Genomic DNA, 9,898 nt, shown 5'->3' with positions numbered 1-9,898 from the left:
ATAAAGCAGAATTACAACCACAACTCAGCCCAGGCCTGTTGCTGCCACTCCCCAGCTATGTGGCCTGAGCCTCAGTTTCTCTCTGACAAGGAGCTCCTGGCATGCACGGCAAGCGCAGGGTCTGCAGTTCCCTTTCCTGGTTGCAGGTGCCTCGAGAGAGGTGCTTCTACTTTGCTCTCAGGCAGGAGACATAAGCTTACAGGAGCCAGTGAGTGGCCTCACCTGGGAGAGTCCCTTCAGGCACTGGCCTGCAGAACACACCCCAAGTACAAAGAGCAGAGAGGCTTCAATGACCCCAAGCAGCCTTCTGATTTTATCATGTTACATTGTCTAGTTTATCAACTGTTAAACGTATGTACTTCAATGATTTGTTATTTTAAATTATGTGTATATGTCTGTATGGAGTATGCGCACATGAGTACAGGTGCCCCCAGAGGCCAAAGGGCTGCTGGAAAGAACTGGAAATTGTGTTAACTATGGTGATCAATGTCATATATTAACAGGGTACACAGATATTTGGTCAAGGTAGGCACGGTGTACACATCTTCAATCCCAGCACGAAGGAGGTGGAGGCAGAAGGATCTCCGGGAGTTCAATGTTAGTCTACACAGTGAGTTCCAGGACAGCCAGGGCTACATAGAGAGAGCCTGTCTCAAAACAAACAAAAAACAAGCCAACAAACACTAAAACACTTGGTCAAGCATTCTGATGTTTGAGGCTTTTTTTGAATGAAATGCTGTATAAATCAGTAGGCAGTGATAGGACAGCTTAGCCTCTATGTGGGTGGGCTTCATGCCCAGTCTACTGCAGGCCTGAGACCGCGGGGGAAGGGACAGCCAGGGTGCTGCCTTTGATGGCAGCCCTTTCACTGAATCTCCACCCTACACCATGCCCCAAGGCTGTGGACCTGTACCACAACTGTAAGCCAGCTGTTTACAATAAATTCTAATGGTTCTGTGCCAAACAGCACTGTAGTTCTGTTAGAGAAAAGTATGGTCTTTTCTCAACCACACCCAGCAAAACACAAATAGAAAACAATACCAGGGTGCAATATGCACCAAGACTCAGGAACTGTGAAGTCAGAGGACTGGGAATCAGCTGCATGAAACACGAGCACTTCCGAGGGCATTTTATATTTTCATACTGAAAACATTTTTATTTACATGGGAATTCAGAAGAATCACCACTCTTTGCTAGGCGTGGCTAGAGATCAGGAAGTCCTAGTTTGGCCAACCTAAGGCAAGACTGTTATTGCCCTGGGCTCTGTGTAGGTAAGGCCTTCAGAGGGCACGGGGTCCCTAACTCAGAACCTTCCTCAGATCTATAGTCAAGATATTCCTGGGTAGATGGGACCAGATCCTAGATAGACCTCCCCAAAGACCAGGCTGGGCAGCAGCTCAGAAGTGGGAATGCTTCTGGCTGAGGTGTCCTGGCAGCTTCTGTGAGAGAAGTCCTGTGGGGCCAGGCAAGGCTGGCCAGTCTTTAGGGAAGGATTACTTCCTGCCTCTAGGCTGAGCTTTCTTTGAAGCAGCAGGGAGCAGGGTCATCAGAGGACAAGGGTCCAGCTGCTTCCCTGCAAGGCTGGGAAGTTCCCAGGGGTATCCATTTGGGCCAAATGAAACAATGGGTCCTCAATCTTGTCAGGAGGGTGAGCTGGCTCAAGGCATCTGGCTTTGGAATTGCTGTGACTTGACTGTGTGTGCCAGGCCACACGATTCAAGGGACAGAGGCCGCACAGAGAAACAAGGCAATGGCCCATCTCTCACTCAGCATCCTTCAGGAAGTGGTGCTGCTGCCCAGGGGCTTGGGAGGCCATGCATGAGAGAACCTTCCAGGGAGGCCAGCTTGGCAGGGACATGACAGACTCTGGTTTCACAAAAGGAAGCTGTGAGACAATAGGGTGTTTCCAGGGAACTGAAGAGCTGGTCCATTTGGCTAAGTCTGGCTGAGCCCAGTCTGAGGTTGCCCAGTGTCCTCATCTTACCACCCTGGATGGGGCACATGCCTGTCCCAACTGTCCCATCATGGTACACCAGCATGTCCTGAATGAGTAAAGGAACAAATGAGGCGCTAAAGAGACCCAGGCAAGAGGAAACATTCCCAGCTCTAACCCCCCAAGTTGAGACACCCAGGCACCTAGGAAAATTCATTAACAGGACAATTACGGCTAGGCCTGTCTTTTACCAACACTACCCCAGGCAGATGCTATCTAAACCAAGGGTAGCCTGGCTGTCTGTGATGGCAGACCAGGCTCCTCAGGTCATCTGTCATTATATTCACAAGACCTCTGCCAGGATGGGTGTCCCAAGCTTTACCACATCCACTTCTGGCTTCTGCAGCTCTTGGCTTTGGGTCATCTTCAAACACTCAGGGCAGAAGGCAGTACTGAGCAGTGGATTACAATCAGAGCCAGGGCCTGCTTCTTAAGACACCAGCTTCCTTCAGAGGTGCCTCTGGGGTGACCTGGCTCTGGCTTTATGAGAATACTTGACAGTCTTACCTGGTTGTCTGGAGCCAGCGCTGTCACACATAGTCCAGAATCTCTGTCTCCATCTCATTTTCACTCCCATCCGAGGGCTTGAAATCTTCCTCTTCCTCCTCTTCCTCCTCCTCCTCGCCCTCCTCGCCAGACTCAAACATCAGCTGCCCTTTCCCTTGATCAGCCTTACCTGTGTCAGAGAACAGAGCTGCGCGAGAGGGAAAGAAGGCGAGGTCTCCCAGTGCAGGCTTCCTAGATGACCCGGAGCTCATTTACTAGGACAGGTATCTGGGCTTGAAGAAGCTACTATGGAAAGTATGAGGGCGGGATGCAGGAAGGCGGAGCTTCACAAGGCATGTTTCAAGCCATTTTCTCTAGAGTCATGAGCAGCCTGGGACCCTATGCACTGTGAGAATGCACATACCAGTGTTCCCAGAAAAGGGTCACAGCCTTGACTGAACTCCCAGGAGGTTTAGCCCGTGTCCCAAACACAGGCAGGAAGCCCTGCTCTACTCAGATACCCACTACCTAGCCTGGAAGGAAGTCCTTTGCAAGAGCTTTTCACTGCTCTGTAGGTCCCCTTGTAGACGCCCTGCCCCAGTGGCCAGCTCTGGCTTTGGTTTGAAAAAGGAGCTAGGGATTTACAGTACAGGGCCATGGGCCACACAACCCCACGGGAGGAGATGGGCAAAACTGCCATTCCTGTACAGGAAGTGTCATAGCTGAGTCCTAGCTCACAGGCCTCCCTCCACCAAGGGTGATGGACAATATGAGGGTCTCTGGAGCTTTTGTCAGAACAGGTAGGTCTGAGGCCTCCCGGCACATGTGGCTCTTACCAGGCCTCTCAGAGCGGATGGTCTGCAGAATCATGAGTGACATGGTGTCCCTCAGGTGGTCTGTGGTCTTGGGAAGGCACCATCCATCTCTCTCCGTGCACACACTCTCTGTCCCATCATTGCGGTGAACAATTTTCTGCAATCTGCGGGCAGAGTCAGGGGCAGGGCTCTATGGTGGGGAACTCAGACAGAGCCCGAGAGTGGCTCCAAGTGTGCTTCCTCGTGGGATAGAGTTCCAGCACAGCCCTATGGGCACAGGGTTTGTTGGACCAGGATGTCCATGGGGAGGCTCTTACATGGGGTCTGTGTGACAAACAGTGCTTCAGAAGGAAGTCTCAGAGGTGGTGTGTAATGAAGGTCTTGCAGGGATGGATGCTCCCAGCTGGGTTCCTTAACATTTGCAGTCTCTGGACAGAAACCCCCAACCCTACCCACCCCAGCAACAAAAGCAAAAACAAACAAAAACTAAAGAACTATGCAAAGCCGGAGGGTATATACCCAGGCCCACTTTTCAGTCGACAGTCAGCCTCTCCCTAGATTCCACATGCTGCCTGGTTCCTTTCCACACTGTGGGCCTACTCTTGTGTTTTCTAAACTTGCTTGAGAACAATGGGTAGGTGTCCAGGATCAGGAACCATGTCAATCAAGGAGACTCTCAGGAAAATACTTCAGCAAGAGTCATTGCTATTAGCAAGCAGGGCTGTTTTCTACAGGGTACAGTGCAGCCATGATTGCTGGTCCCTGCCTTATAGCCCACATATGGCAGGACCAAGAGCAGCACCCAACTCCCAGTGGCCAAGTTTCCCTTAACGCTCACTGCAGAGAACACTGGTCTTGTTCTAGTGAGTTCTAGCCCAGAGCTCCGGGGATCATCAGTGGCACAGGACCCCTCATACATACTCTTCCACGTTCAAATCACACAGCTGGTAGAACATCTGTCGATAGGGTGGCAGAGCCCCTTCCCGGAAGATGTAGACTGAATCCTGTAGACAGGAGGGAAGAGAATGGGGTGGTTATGTAGCACTCCAGGTTCTGAAAGTGCTAAGGACACCCATGCTGTGGCTTCCATGGGAGTCTAAGGACTTGGCTTGTCCCCAGGCCCAGGGGGCCAGCAGATGTGGAGAAAGGAGGCTCTCACTCTCCAGGAGGTTCTGGAGGGTGGAGGCAGTCAGGCCCTCCTTGGACCCCTGGAAGTCTGCCACCAGCCTGTACTGGGCTCCGCCTTCTGTGCCTTCAAAGGATGGGATCTGCCCCTCACCAGCTGTCTCTAATCAGTCACTCTATGTGCCGCTCATGCTCCCTTGACCGCTTTTTCCGGAGGAGGGCAGCATTTAATGAGTATCATTTTCTCTTCTTTCCACTCGGAATGCAGTCCTGAAGTCAAGGACAAGGCTCCAAGACTTTGGTGGCCAAGGCATGATGGCACTAGGGGACAGCTGTCTCGCTCGTGTCTCTGTGCTTACATTTTCTGTCATAGCCACTCAAGCAGGGACTGCAGGGTAGAGAATACAATAGCCTGGCCTCTCGCAGGACTGCAGAGGGATCAGGAGAAGTGTGGGAGTGAGCTAACCACCGTAGGGTGACACTGATGAAAATGTAAGCCCTGGAGGTCTGGGTCCATTCCACCGCACATGTCAACCCACAGCTGAGCCCCAGATGTTCTGGTCTGGCCTGTGCTCATGTCTATGCCTATGCTCAGCAGTAGTTACAGACCTCAGGGGAGCCAGGCTCCCCAGGGGCAGCCACACATCTGCTGGTGTCAAATTCCCTCTCAGGACTTGTCACCACCTCTCTGCACAGATGGCCCTAGTTCCCCACGGCACTCCAAATTCTCATTTTGTTTCCAGAGGGGTCTGAGGTGGGAGTAATGAGAAAGCACTCGAAAGGCAGAGAGTTCAGTCAGTCATAGATCCTTCCCAGAATCACAAACGCCCAGCCTTGCAAAGACACTCTATCCCCACACTTGACCCCACACTGGAGCCCGAGGACACTCACCTTGAGCTTGTACTTATTGTAGGTCAATTTGCGTGGGCCGTCTGTTCCTGATGGGCCCAGGCCCTGCTTTAGGTCACGCATGTTAACAAGCTGGTTGGCTACATGGGAGCAAGGCAGTGCTTTGGAATAGAGAAAGTGAGGACAACCCGGTCTGACCCTTTGCACCTGTCTGTAAGGAAAAGCCAGCAGACCTCCCATCTTGTTGCCCACCTCCCTTGGCTATGTCCTGATGCAGGCAACCCAGCCACTTACATGTCTTCTTGACAGTGATGGGGAGGCTATAGTTGTATGTGCTGCGCTTCGCTTTGACAGGCATGTCCCTGGAACCATAACCTACACGCAAGGGCCATGTGTCAGAAGGGAAGTAGGTGCCAAACCCATCTGGGCAGCAGTCAGGGGTTCACCTTAAGGTGGTCAACTCCATCTACCACCTACAGAAGGAATGGATGCCAACATCTAGCAGTTCTCACATGCTGATACCCTTATGTGGTTTCCTGGCATCCTGGACTTAAAAAATTTTTTTTTTAGTATTTATTTATTTATTTATTTTATTTATGTGTACAGCATTCCTTCCCTGTGTGCCCACATGCCAGAAGGGGGCGCCAGGTCTCATTACAGATGGCTATGAGCCACCATGTGGTTGCTGGGAATTGAACTCAGGACCTCTGGAAGAGCAGTCAGTGCTCTTAACCACTTAGCCATATCTCCAGCCCTGGACTTAAAACTTTTAGGTAGGACTGAGCCATAGGTCCTTGTTTATAAACTAGAAAGCCACAGCCTAGTCAGCAAAGAGCTGGCACTTCTATTCCAAGATCCTTTATATTGTTCTATAGGGGCGGAAGGGCCTTGGGAGGTACAGAAATGTTTCTGGTCTCTCCACAGGAATAGACTTTTTTTTTTTTAAGATAGGCTCTCACTATATAGCTTTGATTCCTCTGGAATTCACTGTATAGACTATGATGGCCTTGAACTCCCAGAGATCCACCTGTTTCTGCTTGTGAATGTTAGGATTAAGGGTGTGTGCTACTATTTCTGCTGGGAATAGGCTCTTAAAGGTGTGTGTACTATTTTTAAATTATAATTTTATAAACATATATACACACCCACATATTTAATTTTAAAATTATGTGTGTGTGTGTCAGTATGTGCGTGTAAGTGCAGATGCCTATGGAGCCCAGATGTAGCGTACGGATTCTCTGGAACTGGAGATGCAGACAGTTGTGAGTTGTCTGACATGGTAATGGGAATTAAAGAAGGGCCCTCTCCTCTCCAAGCATGCATGCTGTCACTGCTGAGCCATCCCCTATTCAGCCTCAGAATAGAGGTGAGTGCTAGAAACGGTGCTGGAGAGGTGGCTGTGTAACACCCTGCACGCATCCTATCTACCCAAGCTCTGAGTACGCTACTGTGGGTTTGTGACAGAGACAGGACTGCTCAGGCTTGCTGGCTTCCAATCAGCTCAGAAAACCTGAATCCCAGGTTCACGAAGAGATTCTGCCTCAAAGAACCAGGTGGAAAGTGACACAGATCACCTGATCTCTTTTCTGGCCTCCGTGTGTGCACAGGAGTGCTCACCTGCATACACATGTGCTTGTGCTCACACACACAGATATGTACACATACATCTTTTTTTTTTTTTTTTTTTTTTTTTTTAAGGAGTCTGCTTGAAATGGAGGACACAAAGAGACAAGGACAGAAAATAAACTTATTTTTACCGTATTTCATTCCACAGCGGATTCGAAAGTCAAGCACTTGATAAATTTTGGCATCTGGGTGTTTTCGAGGGTCATAGCCAAAACGAATCCACAAGCTTCTCCATGGACCTGTTATCTAAAGACCAAAAAGTACTGCATATGAGAAAGGGCCAAGAGTCCTTAGTACCTGGGTGGAGAACAAGCCCTGCAGTGAGGCAGCAGGAGCCCCAGTCCTGAGAGCATGGCTTTAGACCCTACCCTTTGACAAGGTTCTATGAGGATGAAGTGAGATCAGGAGTTTCTACCACTGCTCCTGGTACCCACAATGTCCTAGTGCACGGATTCCTGTCCTTGAACGGCACTGCAGTTAGAAGTCATGTTCAGGAAAAGAGGAGCTCTCCAGGCTGGAGTCCACAGTGCCCCTGCCCATCGTCAATCTCTGAGGTCGTGTTTTACGCTGGCACCCCTTGGCAGGTAAGCAGAACCCCTTTTCTTTTGAATGTTTAGGAACCTTTGTACCACCATGCCTATCTCCATCCTCTCCTGGGAGGAATCAAGAGTAGACTTCTTCCACTAAGCCCTACTCAGTATGGGCAGCTGAGTTGAGAGATGTTGTCACTCAGGGGCCTGGGCTCTGGGCTGCAAAACCAAAACAAGGCAGTCAACTCTCGAAGCCCTGCTTTTCCTCAGAGATAAAAAGGGACTCTTACTGTCATCTCCAGAAAGAACAGACAGTGATATGTAGGCTGATCCAGTGCTAGGCACTTAGACATTTCTCACTATAAGGTCACTATGCACAGGATGCTTACCTATGACTTAGGAAATGCTTCTTCATCCAAAGTCATCCACATACAGCCAGAAACATTATTAGAAGGCTGTGGTGGACCAGAAAGTTTTGAAATCTTTCTAGCTGTTTCTTTTTTGTGTGTATGTCACTGTGTGCATGTGTGTGTACACCAAATACCAGAGGGTGTTGCTGGTTGTCTTTATCACTCTTCACCTTACTTTCTAAGATACACTTCCCCAGGATCTGCCCAACTACACCTGCTCAGCGCTGGAGTTACAGGTACATGCCACCATGCCCAGCTTCCATGTGGGTACTGGGGATCTTCCAGCCTGTACAGCAAGCACTTTGCCTACTGAGCCATCTCCCCAGCTCTCTATCTAATTTAAACAAGTTGTCTCAGGGTGCCATGTGGCAGGGATGCTAGGAGGTATGTCTACCTTCTGTTGCCATGGCTCTAATATGTCACACGAAGGATCAAGAACCACACTGGTGGGAACCAAGGTGACTATGAGACTAGCTGCCACTTACCATGTAATAAGCCATGTAGGGAAGTAAGATCTTGAGCTTGTCAGGGTGGACACTGACGTTAGACTTGACAGCATTTCGTGACCAGACTGGACGAATGTCAAAGAGCTAGGGAAAGTCACAGAGTCTGAGATGAACACCAACAGCTATTGGCCTTCTCACATCCTGTCCTGTGTGTCTGGGCCCCAGTGGTAGAAAGAAGGGACTCAACAAGCCTCTGAAACCCGCCACACCTACCTTATAAAAAATTCCTTCCTACTCTTAATTCCTTAAAGGGCTAGATTATACATCCTGCACATGAAAGTGGGGTCCTGAAGTGACCACACAGTTCCTGTCCTTGCGTGGTTCACAGTGCACTGGAGCAACAAGACTGAGCAAGCTCATGCTAAAACCCCTGAGCCCTGATCTCTGCTAACCTGGAACACAAGTGCTGGAGATGGGACTTCAAGAAGGTGAAGGGGATGGCCTGGTCCTGAGGAGGGCTGTGCAAGGCCACTGTGACCAGAGAATGGAGGGCCAGGGCAGAGATGAGCCACAGAAAAAGCCTCAAGTGACTACTGAGATTCAGTTAAGTGCTTCTGAGGGACCCTGTCCTTGAACAGGGTCTGACTTCAGCTTCGACAAGGAAAGCCTCACTGAGACCCTGTTGTTTAGGCCTATGGACCCAGCAGAAACCCATATAGCCCAAAGGGACTACAGTGCCCTGTGACGTTTCTCCAGCTCAATCCAGGATGAAGGTGCCACAGTCTGGTACATGACCATATGCCATGGGCTTGTTACAAGCAATAGCTCTGCACGGGCTGCTAGACCCCAACTCCACAGTCAGGTCACACCCAGCAATGACCCGTCTCTGGGCACCCCAACCGGGCTCTGACCCAGCAGTGTCTCCCAGCCCTCTTTCTACTTTCTGAGATAACCTAGTTTGCCAAGGCTAGCTCTGAACTCACTTTGTTGGCCAGCTGGCCTGCTCCTTGTACTACTTCCACTCCTGGGGTTATAGGCCTATGAAACCAGGCCTAGCTTCTGACAGCTTTTAGATGTAACAGCTGGAGGTAAAAATGCCCGTGTTACCAGTCAGTGCTAGAGAAAGCCTCACCACCCTGAGCAGTGGAGTAGGAGTGGCCCAGCAGGGCTGAGACTCACCTGCCTCAGCTCCTCCTCCACTTTCTGATCTATGGGGTTGGTGCAGGCCTTCTTCCACGTCTGTACTGCAGCCTCCAAGGGCTGTAGAGGTACCTCAGGGTCCTCAAAGTTGACAAAGATGGCATTATGGGGGCGCCGGGCTCTACTCAATCCAATCAGGTTCTCGCCCGAGATGGAGGGATTGTGGTAGCCTTCCCTGTGGAAAGAGAGAGAAGGTTAGATTACCATCCCAGCCATAGACCCTGCCAGGCAGGCAGGGAATCCAGCAGGCACGCCTCACTATAGACCACACCCGTGTGCCTTTTTCTGGATTCAGTGGAGGGAGGACCCCAGCACTGCTTGCTGGAGAAGCATATGCCGGCAGGCTGCCATCAAGGGAGAGTGGCTCAGGGAAACTAGGGGGCCAATGGCCTTTTTTTTTTTTTTTTTTTTTTTTTTG

At 50.4% G+C, this 9,898-nt stretch overlaps 1 protein-coding gene across 2 annotated transcripts in view; it reads right to left on the bottom strand.

The window, feature by feature from the left end:
- Positions 1 to 1,128: 1,128 nt before the first annotated feature.
- Positions 1,129 to 9,898, bottom strand: part of Gtf3c5 (general transcription factor IIIC subunit 5) — a 20,612-nt gene continuing 11,842 nt past the window's right edge. Inside the window, exons 4-12 of one of the 2 annotated variants that reach the window (XM_005346189.3) lie at positions 9,460 to 9,655; positions 8,320 to 8,424; positions 7,026 to 7,140; positions 5,563 to 5,643; positions 5,311 to 5,408; positions 4,216 to 4,298; positions 3,316 to 3,458; positions 2,501 to 2,687; positions 1,129 to 2,042 (exon numbers count right to left, since the gene is read on the bottom strand). In XM_005346189.3, coding sequence (XP_005346246.1) covers positions 2,524 to 2,687; positions 3,316 to 3,458; positions 4,216 to 4,298; positions 5,311 to 5,408; positions 5,563 to 5,643; positions 7,026 to 7,140; positions 8,320 to 8,424; positions 9,460 to 9,655 — 985 coding nt within the window. In that variant the 3' untranslated portion in view covers positions 1,129 to 2,042; positions 2,501 to 2,523. The remainder of the gene's footprint in view (positions 2,043 to 2,500; positions 2,688 to 3,315; positions 3,459 to 4,215; positions 4,299 to 5,310; positions 5,409 to 5,562; positions 5,644 to 7,025; positions 7,141 to 8,319; positions 8,425 to 9,459; positions 9,656 to 9,898) is intronic. The other variant, XM_013346075.2, reaches the window with a different exon arrangement.

The sequence above is a fragment of the Microtus ochrogaster genome, chromosome 4 (assembly GCF_000317375.1).
Source record: "Microtus ochrogaster isolate Prairie Vole_2 chromosome 4, MicOch1.0, whole genome shotgun sequence".
NCBI classification, from domain to species: Eukaryota; Metazoa; Chordata; class Mammalia; order Rodentia; family Cricetidae; genus Microtus; species Microtus ochrogaster.
Note: the sequence above shows the minus strand (reverse complement) of the source record. Positions and strands in the feature narration are given on the sequence as shown.